This window comes from Cryptomeria japonica, chromosome 3, assembly GCF_030272615.1.
Source record: "Cryptomeria japonica chromosome 3, Sugi_1.0, whole genome shotgun sequence".
NCBI lineage: Eukaryota > Viridiplantae > Streptophyta > Pinopsida > Cupressales > Cupressaceae > Cryptomeria > Cryptomeria japonica.
In genome coordinates this window covers 232,971,101-232,992,942 of record NC_081407.1, presented here as the reverse complement: position 1 = coordinate 232,992,942, position 21,842 = coordinate 232,971,101, and the positions used below count along the sequence as shown (strand labels likewise).

The 21,842-nt window shown below is 36.4% G+C and overlaps 1 protein-coding gene across 1 annotated transcript; it reads left to right on the top strand.

Annotated features, from left to right (window-relative positions):
- Positions 1–10,362: 10,362 nt before the first annotated feature.
- LOC131067219 (probable leucine-rich repeat receptor-like protein kinase At1g35710) lies at positions 10,363–12,622 on the top strand. Its single transcript, XM_058002173.2, has 2 exons — positions 10,363–12,064; positions 12,149–12,622. The coding sequence occupies exon 1, from the start codon at positions 10,390–10,392 to the stop codon at positions 12,022–12,024; it is 1,635 nt and encodes a 544-aa protein (XP_057858156.2). The 5' UTR covers positions 10,363–10,389; the 3' UTR covers positions 12,025–12,064; positions 12,149–12,622.
- Positions 12,623–21,842: the final 9,220 nt, after the last annotated feature.

Genomic DNA, 21,842 nt, shown 5'->3' with positions numbered 1-21,842 from the left:
CCCTGAATGGCAGCTCTGTCCTCGAATGTCAACTCTGGTTGCAACCTCTGCGTCGACGGGAATCTCTCTCGCGACTCAGCATAGGCAAATACTCCTGCAGTCAAGCAAATCAATCATATCAGTCATAGTGACATTCACTGTTCATGACAAAATGCTACTTTTTATCTAAGTGCATATGGTACTCTATCCTAGTAACACTCACTATTCATCACAAAGTGTTGCTTCTATTCTAGTGACACTCACTATTCATCACAAAGTGTTGCTGATTATCCTAGTGGTACTCCCTGTTCATCACAAAGTGCTACGTGTTTTGCACTCCCTGTTCATCACAAAGTGCTACTCGCATTTGCACTCCCTGTTCATCACAAAGTGCTTCTCCTATTGGTACTCCTGTTCATCACAAAGTACTATGTCTTGGTACTCACTGTTCATCACAAAGTGCCTTGATCTATCCTATCCTAGGGCCTCTGCTTGAGTGAATCCTCTTGAGTAGTTTCTTAATTGGCAACGTATGATCTATCACAGAATTGCCAATCCTAGCCCTATTTGCTATTCTAGTCTTTCCTAAAGGACCTGCTTGAGTGTATCCTCTCAGCAGCTTATCCAATCGATAGCGTATGTTCATCACAGAACTATCGATTTGACCTAGAAGACACAAATTCACATTTTTAACACAAACGCGCTTTCATCACATAAACACGCTTAGAGACTGCATAAACGCACCTTTTCTACACAGACATGCCTGAAATACACAGACGTGCCTATGCTCTACACAGACGCACCTATCTTTCATAAATGTGCTTGCACAGCGCAGACGCGATTGCATCCTGCACAGATGCCTTTTTCGGCACAGACGCGCCTGGCACAAACACAGACGTGCCTAGCCAATGTAGACGCGCCTGGCACCAACACAGACGTGCCTACACGTTTTGGAAATTTTTGACATTATGCTAAAAGCGCATTTAAAGCACATTTATGACAACATTTATTGTAACAAAGTACAAGGAGGTTTTGCGGTACTTACCGGCTCTCCTGCATCTGTTGGCCTCTGATATCGGCGAACGCGATCGAATCTATGAACCAATGCCATCGTTGCTGACTGCTACTACTCTATCTCGCTCTGCACTCTAATCTCGTGGATGTGTGGATGGCAATGAGGATGTTTCCCCTCGTGGTCTATTTATAGACTGCCCTAGCCCTAGTCCTAGCCCTCGTCTCCCAAGTCAGTCTTCATTATCCTGTGACTCTGTCACTCTATCCTATCCGGTCAGTCCATTCTAGCCTTTCTTTCTTATCGAGAGTTTGTCTGCGATCTTTTCAGACATTTTCATCCAATCTCTCGAGGGGGAATATCATTCCCATCTTGGGGCAACTTTGTATCAGTTCATCTTATCTTCTTTGAAACAACGCGACAAGCCGCATTGTCTAAATGAGGGGCAAAATGTAGACACCTAGAATTGTCATGTCTAATTAAATAAATATTTTATTTATTTATTTACTTTAGCCTAATTCTTCTATTAATTAAATAAATCTTTATTTATTTAATTAATTCACTTATCCTCTTCTAGCCTTATTTCTCATTTAAATAAATACATTTATTTATTTAAATTACCCTTTTCCTAAAATTAAATAAATATCTTATTTATTTAATTGATCCCACTTCCTCTATTAATTAAATAAATCTTTATTTATTTAATTAATTCATTAGCCTTTTCTACCCATGACACATGTCATTCATCTCTTAATTCATACACTACCTACCCCTTTGATTATTTTATTATTTTCTTTACCTACCCTCTAATCATAGCCGACCTCTTTTACACCTCTCAATCTTATCCCTCCATTTCTTATAGTATCTTCTATATAAGGAGATGCTTCCTTCATTATCAAACCCCGACTACTTGATCAATTGACTACACTACGCTTTGCACCGTCATATGCGATACTACTTACAACCACATTCCGTTCTTTGTTGAGCTCTTGTGCATATAAAATCTGAGAGCAAATATATCAAGCAAGATCAATGGAGATAGGAGGAATGGAGATCCAAACCCTATTAGACATGTGATGGTATAATCTTTGTGATTTCATTTGATTTGCATTGTCTTAGGTAATCTTCATATGTTATGGTGGATCTTTGTTGTTGTTAGGCTAGGGTTTTGTGGTTGAATCCATTTAGTCTTTCAATATTGTTATTATTGTTGTTTCCATTTTCACCATGTATAATTTCTTCTTCTTTTCTCTTCTCTTTTAGCCTTTTCTTTTGAGCCTGGGATTGCATTACTATAGAAATATCCATAAGTTCCGATGCACTCATATTATCTACATCTATAGGTCCTTTAATGCTTATTGAGTCATCCTCATCATCAGTTTGCTGCTTCACCTTTGCTTTTGCTTTTTCATCTATTTTCTTTGATATCTTCTCCTCTATTTTCTCTTTCACTTCATCCTTTTCCTTTCCACTCTCCTTCTCTTCAACCTCTTTCTCCGGTTTCTCTTTCTCTGCCTTTGTTTGTTTCTCCTGTGTATTTGTAGTAACCGGTGGCAGTTGATCTTCAACATGGTGTTCTTTTTCTAGTGGCAGTTGGATATCCACACTAGGTCATTGACTGGTGCTTCAGTTGCTTCCTGTGTAACAATATTGTCCAGTTGTTGTACAAGTTCCTTAACTGGTACAATGATATTACTAGTTGTATCAATAGTGTCCTGGATTTCTTCAGTATCATCTACAAAGAAAATAATTGGTAGAGAATTTGTGTCATCCTTATTATTAATAGGATAGACAACATTTGGTGTAATAATCTCTTCCTCATCTAGCTCCAGTGGAGCTCAGGTCTATGTTTGGTCAGTTTAATTTTTATTATACTCCAGTTGCTCATTCATCCTTTGAATATCTTTCGCTATCCGGTGAGTATCATTTTCAATAGGCTGAACCTTTCCAATCAATAACTTCAATATTCTCGACTTAGAATGAAACTGTCCTTTGAACTTGTCAAGCAATGCTAATAATTCATCTCTAGATAACTCAAAAAAATATTGAATGAAAACTCTATCAATAATTTCTTGATCCTATTCTATAGCCATTTTCCATTTATTTCCAAGAATAGAATACAAAGAATCAGAAATGTCCTTTTCAATATCTTGGATCAACCGATTGTATTGACATAGATGGTTGATTACCTCTTGAACAATTTATTGTTTTTGTTCTTCATCAAATAAATCAAAATACTCTTTCACATTATCAAACAGTTTCCTCCCTAATGTTTTTAATGTCCTCTCAAAATCAGTCATAGGTTTGTATTATGTAACATTAATAGGAGTACTTTGCTTTGAAATGTCTCCTACTGGTTTGGCTTTCTTACTAGTCACTTTCATCTTCTTTGGTTCCTCTTCAGTGTATGTATCCTCAGATTCTACTTGAAGAATGAGATGTCTACCTCTCTTCTTTATTTCAGTCTACTTCTTTGCATATACTTTGGGTGCCAGTTCCTTTTTGACTTGAATACTTCTTGTCACCCTTGTACAGGTGGTCACTAAAGGTGCTTGCTCAACTTTCTTCTTTTTCTCTTTGGCACTACTGGGTTGAGCAGGTGCAATTCGTTCTTGATAAGTTCCTAGTCTTTTCTTCTTCTTATGCTTGCGAGATGCCAAAATTTTGTTGGCATAACCAATTAATAAGTCATATTTGACTTCATAACTCATTTCTTCCATCTCTTCTTTCCTGGGTTCAACGGCCTCCATAAGGCAAAACTTAGTGCTTATTGTGAAACAGATGTCTTTTTCAAAGTGTTTCACCACCTCATCAGGTATCCTTAACCTCATGCTCATCTTATTTTGAAACTCATTTAAATATCTCATCATGGCAATAGGAAATGTGTTCTTGACAGCCTTAATGTTGTTCTTTATTTGAGTTGTAACCAGTATGTCCTTCGACCATTGAATGTCACCAAGTCCTGGTAGGACATTCTGAAAATAGAAGAATAGACCAATCAATAGTTGACCATATTTGAAATTTTGACTGTTGTCATTCTTAATTGATTTTAGGTTCAGCATCAAATGGTTGATCATTGCCTCACATAAATCATAATCTCCATTCTCTACAATCATCCTGTAGGTTGCATGCACAACAACAAATGGCACACTATTCATCCTACTAGAATGAAATATCCTATAACTAAGGACCATAGTTGCAAATTTGGCTGCTTGATTTGCAATGTTGTTGACCTAAATCGCATGACCGTTAGCGGTAGTCTGAGTTAGTGCAATCACAGTATATTTTGAAATTGTCCTCAATTTTGGTACTTCACCGGTTTGCCAGAAACCAGTCACAACATTAATTGATTCCTTTGTGATTGTGTGTGACCTATCAAGATACATATTCTCTCCAAGCACATGACTAAGGATAATCCTAACATGCTCTTGTTGGCAATTCAATAAGTTTGTTGGTATGAGGATATTGAGAAGGTTGTTAGAGATTGTTGATGTAACTGATAAAGGATGATTACTGTCTTAATAATATTATTTTGTCATTGATGTCAAGCAATTGATTTTCTGATTCAGTATGATGTTGCCATATCTTAAAGAGTATGTTTTGATGAGTATAAAGATGTCGGTAAGTGACATAGAAAGAATGAGAATAAAGGGGAAAAGACTGAATAAGAAGGAGAAAAGATTTCAAGCAATTGAATGAGTAAAGGTTTGATACTGTTCTATGTTACTGAGCAAGGAGCTAGTCGGTAAACACCAAGGTTATCGATATCGGTTAAAGAAGGCAAAATGTCTACCGAGTAAAGTTCAGTATTCACCGAGTATCAACCGAGCAGTATCAGAACGCATTGGATGAATAAATACATTATTAAATGAAGGATGCCAATGAGCTGGAAATTTATAGATGATTGGAATGTCGTGCAAGAAGTTTGTTAAGGATCTACGACAATGAAAATACAAGAGTTAGATCTACAACGCAGATTGAACGATCATAACCTAGCACAAGTACCAAGGAAGGAATACAAGTTCCAAGGCAAGATAAAATGTTTTTCAGATCGAAGGATTCAATGAACCTAGTCAAGTTTGATGATCTAATGGCTAAGATTAATCATGGGAAATATGATCAAGGAGATTAAGCGGTTAGGAATTGCTTATAAATGAGGAATTGTTGATGAAAAAGAATGCGGGCAAATAGAAGAGCAGTGATACTACAGAGGTGATTACCGAGTACAGAAGATTGAAGACCTGATCAAAGAACAGATTGAGAAGCCCAGCAAGGATGAAGATAAGTCTTATGACAAGATTATTTTGAGCACATAGAGTCTGCTTTAACATTTCAAATGTGAAGTTGTAGATATATTTTATTACTGTTATTTATTTTTCTAAGTGACAAAAAATCTCTTGACCGAGTGGACCTAACAGTTATTTGTAAACCCTCTAGCAAGGTAACATTCTAGTTGAGTGTTTGAAATCCTTTGACAAGGTTCACTTCTAACAAAGTGCAAGATTCTAACGGATCTGAGGGAAATCCCTTAACTGGGTCACATCTAGAAATGTGTTTATGTAATCTTTAACAAGATTGGCTTTTAACTGAGCATACTCTAGAAGAGTATATTTTCTTAGTGGGTTCGAAATCCCACAGTGGTTTTTCCCTATTTGGGTTTCCATGTTAAATCTGGTGTTGAATGTGTTTTGATGTTTTTAAGTTTATCTGCTTATGAGTTTGAATGATTTACTGTCATAGTTGCATATCAAGTAAGTTCTATCGAGGTTGAATCTAATGAATATATGGAATTGTGAGTTTATCTGATTCACTCCCCCCTCTCATCTAAATAATAATTGGTATAAGAGATTCGACTCCGAAAGAAAAGTTTAAAGGAACTTGAGGCAAGATCCGAAGATACATATAAAAGGGATGCACCAAAGCTGAACAAGTCAAGCTTCTCCACATGGCAAAAAAGGATGAAGCTGCACTTATCAGGAATTGGAGAATATGCAACATATTATCTGGAGAATGATTATACTACACCTAGCACTTACCTGATGACAATGGAAGAAATAAAGGCAAATCAAGAACATATTCAAGCAATGATTTAAATAACATCAACATTGACCGACTTAGAGTAAATGATCTAGAAGGTTGTAATGATGCCAAAGCTATGTGGAATAAGCTTATATCTGTGTATGGTGGTGATGAACATGTTCAAAGAGCTAAAGTAGACAGTCTAAGAGGACAACTTGAATCCATGAGAATGAATGAAGGTGAGAACATAATCCAATACAGTACAAGGTTAAAGGAAACTGTCAATCAAATCAAAGGAGCAGGAGGAACTATTGAAGAAAAGGATGTAACAAGTAAGTTGCTGAGAACACTTCTACCTGCTTATGTCATTCGAGTCACTACAGTTAATGAATTAAGGTCTGTACCAAACATGCCAGTCTCTTTGGATGCTACTATCGATAAGCTACATGCTTTTGAGTTAAGTAATTTTGATAACAGTGGGTCCTCAGTAAACAAAGTTGAATCTGCATTTAGTTCTTTTCATCTTGGTGAATCTAATGATTATAATGATAGAATGTATAAGTATGCTGAAGGAAATCATAGTGGAGCAAGTGAGAGATTTCGCAAAAACATGGAAGAAGTACACAAACTATATGAGGAAACTAGAAAGCAAGAAGAGTTTGAAGCATTATTAGCCAGAAGGTTACCGAGAGGTAAAGGTAAGTATAATGGAAAGTTACCTTTGAAATGTTTTAACTGTGATAAATTTGGACATATGGCTTCTAACTATCCTGACAAAGAATCTAGTGAAAAGAGAGAATATCAAGATGACAGACAAAAAGACAATCAATACAGAGGGCACCGAGACTTCAGAAGGAGAGATAGACAGACATGCCTAGTAGCTGATGAGGAATCCAACGATGATAAATCTGATGGGACTGAGACAGAGGAAGTTGTATATGTGGCTATCAAAGATGGATCAGATGAAGAAAGGTATGAAGAAAAAGCCTTAATATCACACATAAATAATAATGATTCTTGGATCATAGATAGTGGATGCTCACATCACATGACAGGTGATAGACACAAGTTTGTTAATCTAGAAGATTATGATGGAGGTTATGTAAGATTTGGTAATGATGCACCATGTCCTGTGAAAGGTAAAGGTTCTATCACACTTCTTGACAATGCTAAATGTGATGATGTATATTGGGTTGAGGGTTTGAAATACAATTTGTTGAGTGTAGCACAGCTAAACAATATAGGATACCCAATAGAATTTCAAAAGGGAATTGTCATCCAGAAGGGGATTGAGTGTAGTCCAGATGTGTCACCTTTCATTCTCTGAGATTGGATCTTCTCATCCAACATAGAAGAACTCTTATTGAACTTTTCAAGCTTCTCATTAGCCTCAGTAAGATGTTTGGTAAGATCTTCATTGAGCTTTGTCGGAGTCTCTCTTAGAGACATTGCCATTTCAAGATCTAACTGCAAAGCTTATTTCTCTTCCTTCTCCTCATGCCAATGTTCATGCAAAGTTGCATTCTCCTATTTGATTTTAGAAATCTCATGATCTCTCTCTTTGATTAGGTCTTCAGCTGCCCTTCTTGCTTCAGGTTCTTGGCTCATACAAATTGTTAGGGCTTCAAATTCTCTCCTCAGATTCAGCTTTTCACCATTCAATTTTTCCACTTCGTCAGCCAATGCATCAATGTTGGCCTCATCTGAAGAACTATTGTCAGATATCTCCAATAGTTGCTCAGTAAACTCTCTCCTTTTAACTTGTGAATCTTTAAATCTGACCCTCAAGGTTTCAAGCTCTTCCTTGGTTGTATCAAGCACTCTAGCTATCTCTAAATAACTCATATGCCCCATAGTGAATTTAGGGTTCCCTTCCAAGCGATTAAGCCTTAAGAAATTTAGGCTTTGATACCAATTGATAGACTTATAAATCACTGAGAGGGGGTGTGAATCAGTCATAGCAAAAATAATACCACTTTAAACACAGACCAGTAAAAATAGTTAAGTTTACTTAAAACTATGTATGGAATCCAAAGTGATATTAAAGCATCCACAATAAGTAAAACCTCCACCATAACACAAGTGTTTATACATGGAAAACCCAACTAGGAAAAACCACGGTGAGATGAGACTCACAAGTTAACTATATGCAGTAATAGGTAACTTAAGGTCTACAAAGTGCTCTGTTAGGAGCAAATCCTATTAAAGATCCCAAAGCCCTGTTAGGAGTTATATCCTGTTAAAGGTAGTACCCTATTACGAGTAACCCCAGTAAAGGATTTCAGACCCAAAATAATGGATCAGCTGGTTTGAGGATTTTTACAATGAAGCTTGTTAGAGCTTACCCGATTAGGGGATTTAACTGTTGTAGTGATTAGAAAACAACAGGTGGTGTGATCTAGAAATGGCACATCTTTCTTGTATAGATCCTCTTATGCTCACTCAATATTGCATCATCGACATACTCTGTAACTCTTTCAATAAATCACATCAACTCATCACTTGTATCTCGCATCATAAAAACTGTTCATCACAATGTCTTTATATAGACATTAGATTTCATGTCGGCTCAGGAACCTCATCACAATTTCCTAGGTGCAATGTATCTAGACAATCTTACATAACACATCACAGATTACTGCCAAACCTATCGGTTAGGGATAACTCATCACAACCTGTGATAACGCATCACACAATCAGTGAAACTAGTTGGAACCTCGATATCGGTTAAGAGTTAAACTCTTCCAACTCATAGACTGATTGTCCTCCATTCACTTCCTTGTTGATCTCTGTAGTATCTCCAAGCTGGTGTTAGTGAAAATGACCAAAACCAATTGCCATTCTTGCATATACCGGTTGTCTACATATACCAGTTAGACACCTTCAAAACAGGTTGGACTACTCTGTACACATGATACCGGTTTGTCTTAACTAAGATGACTATGACAATGTGAACATATATATGTATATATACGTGCCATCAATGAAAACACATAAAGTCATCCATTACAAAAATCATCATCAAGCCAATAGTTAGACCCGAGCCCCTTCCTTAGCCTTAAAAATATTCCTAAAACTTTGTCTATTCCATAAACTTCGAACAAGATTTTAAATTTTACTTTTTTATTTAATAATTTTTTTTGGCAATGTGAAACTTCTGACTAATTGTTTGGAAATGTTTAAATTTATGATTAAGGCTATCCAAAGTGTGTGCCTTGTATCAATTATTTAAATGGGTGTTCTTGGTACTATTAGAATGAATCGTCTAGTTTGTCGTTGCATCACTCACTTGTCATCACCTTCATCAATACCTGATACTTTAAAAGTGACTCATATTTCCTTGTTAACTACCACGTTGGCTAGTGACTCAATATCCACATTAGCCTTCTCATATATGTGGCTCAAAATGAAGTCTTTTAGTATCGATGACACTTTTTTTTATTGCCAAGAGGAGAGATTTAACCTTCATGTTTTGTAAAGAATTTGTCCTTGGGTGTTAACTGTGAGAGTTCAATCTACTTTAATGGTCACTTTTAATTTATTCATACTCAAAGAAATTTTAATTCCGAGAAGTAATGTCTAGAGCTTAGCTTTGTTGTTTGTACTATGCTCAAAATGTTTGGATATCTTGGAAACAATTTTTCCTTCAGAGCCATAAATTATAGATCCTACATAAAATGATCTAAGATTTCTTTTTGTCATCCCGTCAAAATTCAATTTTACCCATCCTATTGATGATGTTCCAATTCTGCTTTTGGTCCCCTCATTAGAATCTCAACACTCATTAAAAAGAGATTAAAATATAAAATTCAACCGATCAATTTAATTTCCTCTTATCGTATATATGTTTTTTTCATATAGTAAAATACTACCAAAATTATAATACACAAGAAATATAGGAACCTTGCCATTAACACTGATAAGAATGTAGCCCTTTCCAATAGGAATTGCGAATGAAACATCGTGCACATCAAAAGCAAAATCTGTTCACTTTTTCTATGTGAACATAAAAACTAATATGTCAATTCCCCGGCAAATGCGCGTGTGTTAGCGGCGTTAACTTGTAATCGATCATGTAACACTGCCAATATAACTTCTAAATCTTCCATCAAATGCCACGATCTAGGTAATAATTTTACCGTTTCCGATTCGTGTGCGGTGAAAAGATTTATTAGCGGCACTGTACATAATTAAGAGTTGAAAGGTTTTTATGTATTGTTTACAGATTTCCATTTCTCTCTTCTTATACCATCCCCGTGAAATGATACAAGGGAGATTATGTGATCAACTCTATTTATTTATTCTTCCCTCTCATTCCCATTTTATTTTATTCCATCGCCTTGTGTGTTTAGTTTCCTGCTGATTTGATCTGCTCTACCATGGCTCCTCTTTTCTTATTGCTTTTGATCATGCTTTCCATCCCCAACTTTCCAATCTTCGCTTTTCCTCACTCTTATCAGCACAAACAACAACAATTGCTCTTGCGATTCAGAGATGCCATTTCTCACAATAATACCACATCTCTGCCCGACTGGAGTCCCCATCGACCCCTCTGCAATTGGTCTGGTCTTACCTGCGATTCCTCTTTTCAGTCCGTCCTCGCCCTAAACTTATCCCAGATGAACTTACACGGCACCATCTCTCCTGTTCTGGGGAATCTCTCCTCTCTCCGATCCCTAGATCTCACCAACAATGCCCTCAGCGGTCACATTCCACCTCAACTTGGCCAACTATCCTCTCTCCGATCGTTAGATCTCTCCAGCAATGCCCTCACTGGTCACATTCCACCTCAACTCGCCCAACTTTCCCGTATGCATAAACTCTGGCTGTGGGCCAATCAGTTACAAGGAACAATTCCCCCCTCTCTCTCCGCTTGCCGCAGTTTGCATGACCTGAGACTCTCATATAACCAACTGCATGGCAGCATTCCGCCTGAGCTGACTCGGCTCACAAGCCTAAAGTATCTTTACCTAGGAGGAAACTATCTGACAGGTACCATTCCCCGTTCTTTAGGGAATTTGTCCGCCTTAGTTGATTTGTATTTGGAAGAAAATGATCTCACAGGTGCCGTTCCCCCTGGATTGGGAAGGCTCACTCACCTGCAGGTTCTTTCCCTTTGGCAAAATAACTTATCAGGCACCATTCCCTCCTCTTTAGGAAATCTCTCAAAATTGACTGATTTGTATTTGTTTGAAAATGATCTCGCAGGTACCATTCCCCCTGAATTGGGCATGCTCACTGATCTGCAGCTTCTTTACCTTCATAGAAATAATTTATCAGGAACCATTCCCAGCTCTTTAGGGAATCTCTCAAATTTGACAAAATTAACCTTGTTCAAAAATGACCTCAGGGGTACCATTCCTCCTGAATTGGGCATGCTCACTCAACTGCAGCTTCTTTACCTGTATAAAAATAACTTATCAGACACCATTCCCAGATCTTTAGGAAATCTTTCAAAATTGACAAAATTAGACTTGTCAGAAAACCATCTCACTGGTCCCATTCCCTCTGAATTGGGAATGCTCAGTCAGCTTCAATTGCTTTATCTTTTCACAAATAACTTATCAGCTAGCATTCCCCGTTCTTTAGGAAATTTGTCCGCTCTGGTTGAATTGCCATTGCAAGAAAATAATCTCACAGGTACTGTTCCCACTGAATTGGGTATGCTCACTCAGCTGCAGGTTCTTTGCCTCAGGCGAAATTACTTATCAGGCGCTATTCCCAGTTCTTTAAGAAATCTCTCAAAATTGACTGATTTAGACTTGTCACAAAACCATCTCCAGGGTACCGTTCCCCCTGAATTGGGCATGCTTACTCAGCTGCAGTTTCTTTACCTTTATAAGAATAACTTATTGGGCACCATTCCCCCCTCTTTAGGAAATCTCTCAGAATTGACAGAGTTAGCCTTGTCAGGAAACCATCTCCAAGGTACCATCCCCTACTCTTTAGCAAATCTTTCGAAATTGAAGAGATTAGAGTTATCGGAAAACCAGCTTAGTGGGCAGATTGCATAAAAATTTGTACTCAAGGAATATATTGGCTATATTGCCCCAGGTATTTTTGTGAGCTTTCTTTATATTGGCATTATCATTTCCTTCAGTAGCCTACTACCAATATTTGGAATAAAATTGACTGCAGAGTATGGATTGGGTGGGATTTTTTCAATGGAGGGATATGTTTAAGGTTATGGATTTCTGATATTAGAGATGGTTCCAAGGAAGAAACCAAGTGATGACCTGTTTGTGGGAAGCTTCGAAAGTGGCTGAGGTGAGCTTTTTCGAACACATCGGCAGCTATTGTTGGAAGCGGTCTATTTGGAGACGTGGATGAAACCATTGAAGGCAAAAGATGTCTTCTTCTTTTCGTTTATGCTGATTTGCTGTGTACCATTGAATCACCAAGAGAGCTTCTTCCAATCTAACATCCCACAGTCAGATCCTAGATTTTACATGTTTATAAGGTTATTAAGAAGTTTTAATACTCCATATTTGCTAGTTTCATGTTTGTCTTCTTTCTGTAAAAATCCTCCATTAGTTGAATCGAACAAGTTTGAGAAAGTATACTGTTGCCTATGTACTTACTGAAATACTGCAAAACGTGCAATATGTTGTCTTATTTATGGTATTCCTCTCATAATATGGAGAAGTTGAATTTTTACCCCTTTCTTTTCTTGATATTCATTAATCTTCGAGCACAAAAACGTTAAATAAATGATGGATTATAAAGGATTTATAAGAATTTGGAGATCATCGATTTTTCAAGTTGTCCTAGTAATTTGGAATAGTTAAATAAATGATGGATTATGGAGCTGCTTGTGGAATTCATTCAAACCTATTATCAGATATAGTATAATTGAATATAACCTTTAATTAGGTATATTTGAAATCGAAAAAAATTATGTTTAACACATCATCAATTTCAACAAAGCTGGACCCTGTATAGCATAATAAGAGCATTCAAGAGCTGTCTTGACTGCAATGAAATGAAAATATCCATGCCACTCTGCAAAACACTTGATAAAGACCATAATTTAGCATTATCAATATGGTCTGAGTTGAATTTAAGGAGTTTTCCTATGTTATCCAGTGTGTTAATTTTTCTCTAGCATATAAGCTGCATAGACTAATGATAATTTTCAAAAATTTGAAGTTCCGATTAATTAATTTCAATCTCAGTGAGAACAGACTTGTTAAAAAGGCTGCCACTCTGTCTGTAAGGTTTTGGGTTTTGTATAATCTCAATGTTAGAACATTTTCAGGTGCAAAATTAAAACTGCACAGATGTGTACAATATCATCACAGCCCCAATCAATGTTTATTTATAAATCATGCAAATTGTCTTTTAAATGTTGATTTAACATTTTTTTATATCTTCAATTATCTCTTTATTTCATTCAATGCAATTCTTATATTAGTTTAGTCAATCAATTTAAAAAATTAAATATTTTTAACAAAAGATCTATAATATAATTTTTATTTTCATTTTAAATAATTTATTTCTATCATTTTTTTTTTGTTTTTAATGGTTAGTGTAAAATTTCAATTCTATGACAGCTATTATTATCACATTTATTTCAAAGAGAAATAACACTTTTTATATTTTAAAATAAACACTGCTGACATCATCAGCTGCATGGGTCCATAAATACTCCATTTATTACGAAGACAAATAACACTTTTTATATTTTAAAATAAACACTGCTGACATCATCAGCTGCATGTGTCCATAAATACTCCACTTACCTGCTGTTATTATTCACTTCCACCTGCTTTACTCTTCACTTCATAAGGCGTGAAATTTGAAGTTTAAACTGAGCACTTCAATTTTTTAATATGAATGTACCGAATCAATTTAATTTTCTTTTTGATTTTGTAATTATATTTAGCACAAATTCTTCCCAAAATATAAAAAATTTAATAGCAATTAATATAATTGTATTTTAACTAAATTATTAATAAAAAATATTTTAATTTAATATACATAAAATATAAATATTTTAAATATTTATCAATCTAAATAAAAATTCCACATATTTCCTTCTAACATTACACAAATATTTTTTTTTATATTAAATATCGAGAGACCAAAATAAGGAGAGTTTATACAAAAACGAGGATGTGAGGCAAAGCCTCAGCCATTAACCAGTGGGATTATCCGACTGAACAAAGACAACCTCCTACAAAAAAAAGAGTTACGAGAGAGAGTATATACAGTGAACCCTAGAGGCTACTGGACACCTATTACAGAATCTCATCCTGGTTTTCCATCCATGTTGTCCATCCTTGTGGCCCTTCCATCCACACCGCCTTCTTCCGCTCCAGGACCTGGGTAAACATTTCGAGCTTATCAAAGTAGGGACCTCTGTTGTCCCTGAGTTCCTTGATCGGTTTCTTTAGAGCCTCATCGAATGCAGTCTGGTTCTCCGCAATTCTAGCCCATTCAAAGCCATCCTTCATCTCATATATGAACATGTTTGCCCGACCATTCCTGAGGAAACGCAATAGCTTCTCCCTCTCAGCATTCATCAAAAAACATACATGCACAACAATTTTATAATGTGTGAGTTTCTTAAAAAACCTAGTAAGAGTCCTATCAGTACCTTGGAATTTTTCCTCATTTCTAAGCTTCCAAATAAACCAAAGTATGAAAGAAGAGAGAATTTGCCAAAACAGGTTAGCATCCTTCTTGAGACCATGAATGAATCCAGCAATAATATCAAGAGTACAAACATGTTCAGAAATGGAAATTCCAAACATCAGCCATACCTCTTTGGCAAAAATACAGTCAAAAAAGATGTGCTGCATAGTCTCAGGCTTCCTACATACAGTACATAGATCGAAGGCAGCAATTTTATTCCTAATAGGTAGTCTATCCAACATTAGTTGCCACCTCAAGCATTTGATTTTAGGGGGGATGGGGGACTTCCATAGTTTCTCAAATGTTTTCTACCAGGTAGATGTATTAAGGTCAACATACCAGAGGAAGTTAATATGATCGATCATCGTGGTATCATGAGTGAGTAATTTGTAGATAGACTTGGCTTTGACCTTGGAGAGGAGGGAGCCATCCTTCCATCGGAACGAGAGGTATCTATGAGCATCTACATCAGTGTTCCTAGGAAGATCTAGACATGCACAAGAATTTTTAATCATATTATAGGTTCTCTTATGCGAGGCAGGGAGGCCAAACTTATTGCTAAGGTCCTCCCAGCTGATGAGATTATCATGTTCCAAGATGTCCATGAGGTATTTAATGCCTTTATTATACCAATTCCTAGCAGAGCAGCCTTGGATTAAAGTGAGGGGTTTAGAGTTATGGTAGAGATTCCACCATATTGACCTTTCCCCATGCAAAGTATTATTACAGTCAATATTAGAGTTGGTAATAAGTTTACACACATGCTCCCGGGCTTTCTAGATGGATTTAAACACCCAAGTGCCTTGAACAGACATAGAGAATCCACCTGCTATCAGATCACTAAAGGGGAGGGCTTTCCAAGATTTCACAGACTTGGGGACGCCATTTTGTATGTTATTTCTGACAAGGATCTTCCAGGGTTCTTGTCCTTCCAGGGCATGAAATATCCACTTGGCAGCCAGGGAAACTCCTTGCGTTCTGAGATCCTTAAGTCCCAGCCCACCAAGTTTCTTATCTATGTGGCACCAGAGCCATTTGACCGCGTGGGCCTTTTTTTTACCCTTACCATCAGACCAAAGGAAGCGCCTGATAGATTTTTGGATCTAATAAACTTGGTAGTTACTGAACATCCAAACAAAGGAGTAGTACAAACTATAATTTTGGTAGACTTGGATCCTACCAGCCAAGGATAAAATGCTATTGTCCCATTTATTAAGTTTTTTGTCAATCTTTTCTTTGACCCAAATCCACATATCCTTGAGAGAGGGAGAGATAGAAAAAGGGATACCGAGGTACGTGACTATTTTATTGGGTCCTCCCCATGAGTATCCAACCTGCTGAAGCCAGTCCGGGGGATCCTCATTCCACCCAAGTAGGATAGACTTGGAATTGGAGATATGAGCACCAGAGGCTTTGCCAAAGGTTGCAAGCTTTTGATTGAGGGAGTCAATGTTACGCCTAGAGAGCTCCAGGAAGAGCGCAGTGTCATCAGCAAATTGTATGTTGAGCAATTCAAAGTCATCTGGCATCTTAATGCCATGAACTTTAGGGGATAGGGTATCATCTCTTAGGAGGTAAAAGAGGGCGTCTGAGGCAATAACAAATAGAGCAGGGGCAAGGGGCCAACCCTATCTAATGGATCTAGAAAGAGGAATAGACTGGGAAAGTGATCCATTAACTTCAACTAGGGCAAAGGCATCTTTGAGGAGAATTTGGACATATTTACAGAACTCGCTAGGGAAACCAAAGGCTTTGAGAATCATGAGGATGAAGTCCCATTCCACCTTGTCATAGGCCTTCTCAAAGTCTACAAGGAACATGGCAGTATCTTGATTTGAAGTTTTGGCCCATTCCATAGATTCCCAACTAGTGACAAGGTTCTCCAAGATATACCTTCCTTTAATGAATCTTGTTTGGGTAGAGAAGATGAACTTGGGAAGGATCTTCTCAAGGCGAGAGGCTAGGGCTTTGGCCAAGATTTTATAAGAAATGTTGAGGAGAGTAATTGGCCTCCAGTTTTTTATGAGGGCTTTGTCCCCATCTTTTGGGATAAGTGTAACAATGCCCCTATTGATGGACTCCCCAAGGGTGCCACTATCAAATGCTTCGATGTATATGTCATAAAGGTCTTTGGTGACCCACTCAATATTGGTTTTGTAAAACTCAGTAGGAAGTCCATCGGGGCCTGGGGCCTTATCATAATTATATAATTTTAGATTTAATTATTGAGTAAATATTAAAATAATTGGTTATCATATCTTTTCTTATCAATCTATTATGCTTTCAATAATTTTTAAAATATAGATTAGTAGTGGTAGACTATGCATATGATGAGGAAAAATGCTCATCTAAAGGAATAGTCGCCCTACCTTTAAGCGTTGGGCTAGTTGCAAAGGATGTGGTTTGCCAAGTCCTTGATCTTGATCTCACATACAACATACTTTTGAAACATCATTATATCTTATATTCCCCAACACCCACTCCTTTATCCTAAACCCCATCCCATCCTAACCTATCCATTCACTACCCACCACCAACTAGTTACAAAGGATGTGGTTTGCCAAGTCCTTGATCTTGATCTCACATACAACATACTTTTGAAACATCATCCTATCTTATGTTCCCCAACACCCACTCCTTTATCCTAAACCCCATCCCATCCTAATCTATCTATTCACTACCCACCACCAACTCCTTTTATCTTCCCGCATCCCATGACACCTATTTTACTCATTACTATAGCTATTATTTTTTATCTTCATTCTTAACTATTATTGATGATATTCTATTTTTTGTAATTTATTAGATTATGTTTAATATCAATTATTTTTATTTGATATATTACTATTAATCAATATAAACCTTATTCTATAGATATCTCTATTATTAATTTAATATTTGTTAAATAGAATTTATGATGATTATTTCAACATTTAATGATGAAAATGATGAATTTTAAATTTTAATAAATTAAATTAATTTATACACTCTTTAAAAATATATTCATTTTCTATATAATCTTACATCTTCATTGTTAACTTATTATTTATCAAATAGAATCCATAATGATTACTCCAACACACATCCTGTCTCTCTCTCCCCCTCTCACTACATGTTTCTCCCAATTCTTTCTCATTGCTACAGATTAAATTTAGCAGTTTCTTTGAAATATGGTTCCAAGGAACACTTCATCAGCTAAGGATGATTTTTTACTTTATACGATACGATCCCGGCAACATTATAATTACTGCTTCATATTAATGTGTCCAAGAGATGTACCAGAGTTACATATCAAGCAGCCACTAAAATCTCAGAGACGGGACTCTATCCGTGTCTTAAGAATATTGGTCTCTGGAAACAAATAGGGAATAGATTGAATAATAGGACCCTGTTTTCACACCATCAGAATATAATCACGGCCCTTCCTACAATATTGTGGTGAATTTAAAGTTTAATCTCCACCATGGAATCATCTTTTTAAGGCACTGCAGATCAATTAGGACAGCTTTCAATTTCATTGAACAACACCATACCAAATTATTTCAAAAAATAAAGCTTTAGATTATAAAATATGTGAGATGATTTCATTTCAGAAGGCTAGTTTAGATTTAACATCCACATTTATTTATGACTAGTGTTTAAAAGTATTCATCTTTCTTCATTTAGCACTCTTATACATGGATAAAGCAACGCTAACATGTGGAATGAAATGTTGACTGCTCACAAAGATAAAGCACTAGGATTATCTGTAACCTCATCCATCCAATTACAGTTTTGGCTCAAACGCTAACCCCAAATGGACTTGATTACGAAAGATGCGTATAGCCAATTTATTCCAAGTGGAATTGGATGGCACGATTTTCCCTCAGCTTCTTGTTGGAAATATTGGAAAAGTCATGTTGTCCCTGAGCCTCCGTGCAGTTCAAGTCTGTCAGGATTAATTGCAGCATGGAGCAGCTTCAAACAAGCAATCTCTAGCAGACATTGGGATCACAATCCCCCAGTTGCTCCGATGTGTAGCAGTTATAGCTTCCAGTAAATTTAAAGCTGGTAGGTCAATTTGAATTTTGAATTGATATAGAGAATTTTGTGCTGCCACAGACAAAAGGGAAGAATGTTCCCAAAGGTCAGATTTAAAAATATACACAAAAACAGAAAGAATTTTTTGAAGAGCAGTTCAGTGTGAAGAGAATGTGTAGCGAGCACTGATTGCTCTAGACATTCATTGAAGACCCGGTGACTAGCAGTGTGTAAGAGATCTCCAAGAAGCTCCAGTTTGTTTAATGATTAGCAGTAGAGCTAGAATGCTACAAGCATTGTAATCAGTTTTAGTCATTAGGTTTCTTTTTTGAGCATGTAGTTTGTTTATTTTGTGAAAACAATTTCCAATTTTAATAGAAAAGGAAAATCTGCCTGTCTTCGTCCTGTGTGTTTATTTTGGGAATTTATTTTGAATTTGTGCATTCCTTGATGATTGGAAATCTGAACAGTTTCAGTGGTCTATGTTTGTCCATTGTTTGGGCAGTTTTAAAATTTCTAAGATTTTATTTGTGTTTGGATTCCTAGTATATTGGGAAATTAGTGCTGTAATCATTGTATATTTGGTTTTAAATTTCCAAGTTATTATCAGAGCCATTTGCCTCTAAATCCTTGTGAGTTTGAGCATTTATTTTCTGGGTATTGAAGTTTCTTATGTAGGAGACATGGTTGGAGATGAAGGAAAGAGCTAGCAGTAGCCACCATTCTTTAATGGACAAAACTATGATAATTGGGCAAAGAAGATGAAGATCATCATGGTTGCAAACAATTTTTGGGAGCTTGTAGTAAGTGGGTTTGTCAATACAAATGACCTAGCTTAGTTTGTAACCCTCACAAACAACTAGAAGACCCAATTGCAGGAAACAAGGAGGAAAGATGCTAAGGCATTGAGTTTGATTGAAGCATCCTTGATAGAGTCCATTTTCTTAGAAATAACAACAACTAACTATGCAAAGGAAGCTTGGGAAACCCTCCAAACAAGCTACAAAGGGATTGATAAAGTCGTATTGGTGAAGCTCTAGATGCTTTGAAGAGATTTTAAGACTCTAAATGAAGGACGGTGAGTCCTTTTTAGAATTTCACTCAAAAGTCTTAGGTATGATAAACGATTTGAGAAAAATGGTGAAACCATGGAGGAGAGAAGGATTGTGAAAAAAAATCCTTTGAAGTTTTATGTCTAAGTTTGATGTCATAGTCATTACCATTGAAGAGGTAAATGATCTTTCTACATTGACAATGCATGAATCGATGGGATCTCTTAAAAACCATGAACAATACCTATATAGGTCTACTACATCTTCCCAAGAGAAAGCTTTCAAAGCTCAAGAAAATGCAAGAGACATAGGGAGAAGAAACAATGTTGGAAGGAGCTTAAGAGGAAGAGGTGATGACAACTCTAGACAAGGAAGTGTTGGAGGACATACTTCATGAAAAACAATCAGCCATGAGGGAGAAATCAACTCTCGAACCAGCTTTAGACAAGGCAAGAAGATCAACAACTTGATTAAGAGGTATGAATAAAGAAATGTTGAGTATTATTATTATTATATACTTTGTCATTATTCTAGTTAATGCTAGAAAAATCACAATAATTAGTCAAATCAAAGTGCAAATGTGGCTGAAGATAATTAATCCACAACCTTTATCATATGCAATAGCGATGAAGAATGCAGCCCTAAAGTGTGATACTTGGATAGCAACCATATGAGTTGGTGATGAATATTTTATTTCATTGATAAAAATAATAAGCAGATCCAACCATATGAGTGGTGATGAATATTTTCTTTCATTGATAAAAATAATAAGTAAATCTATGACTAAAATGAGGAACAATGGAATAGATCCAATTGTCGAAAAATGGTCCATTATTATTTGCATCAAGCAAAGTGAGAAGAAAGAGATTGAAAAGGTTTATTTTCCTCCTAGTATAAAGGCCAACCTGATGATTGTTGGATAACTAATCCAAAGTAGATACAAAGTGCTAATGGAGAAGAGTGAATGTGTCATTTTGACAAAGATGAGAGAAAGAAAGTAGCTGCAGTACTTCAAATGACAAAGAATTGGATATTTTTGTTAAGAATAGAGACATGTTTCTCACCTCAGTTAGTGGTTGCACCCCCGAGCAAGAGAAATGTATAGAAGTGCAATAATCAACTTTAATGAATGTCATTCAAGACCTCTCAAAGCTATGGAATCACAAAAATGGGCATTTAGGCTATGTTGGTTTGAGTCTTTTGTCTAAGAAAAGAATGGTAGATTGTTTGCCAAAAATAATAGAGCCTAGTAGCAAGTGTGAGGCTTTCATTTTAGGCAAACAAAATAAGCAACCTTTTAAATTAGGTAACTCAAGAAGGTCAAGAGCACCATTGGAGCTGGTGCACATTGATTTGTGTAACCCTATGCAAACAATTTCTATTGGCAAGAGCCAATATTTTATTACCTTCATAGATCATTTCAACCGTAGAACATGGGTTTAGTTTTTGGAGAAAAAGTTTGAAGCATTTAATAGATTTTAATCATTTAAGGTCCCAACCATAAAGGAAATTGGGCATGTTATTAAAATCCTAAGATCAGATAGAGGGTTTGACTACCCCTCCAATCAGCTTGTAAATGTTTGGAAGAAAAATGGTATAAAGGAGCTTACAACTAGTTATACTTCACAACAAAATGGACTGGCTAAGAAGAAGATAGAACCATCGTGGATATGACAAGCATCATGCTAAAGGAAAAGAGACTCTCAAGTGAATATTGGGTTGAGGTTGTAGAAACAACTATATAGTTGATAAGTAGAAGTTTAATAAAGTTAGTTTGTGACAAGATGCCACAAGAGTTGTGGTCAAAACACAAGTGGACAATTGAGAACTTGAGAGTGTTTGGGTGTGCGACATATGCACATGTCCAAAAGGAGAAGAAGTAAAAGATGGATGACAAGGATGAGAAGTGCATCTTCATGGGCTGAAGTGTTGAGTCCAAGGCATATAGATTGTACAACCCTATCACCAAGAAGATTGTTGTTTGTAGAGATGAGGAGTTCATTGAGAATGAGTCATTGGATGACTCAGTGGACACCTCTTCAAATAACCTCAAATAGTGCACCTATTGAAGATGAAGATGATGAGTATGAATATTAGCAAGGTGAGGTAACAACAAATATGGA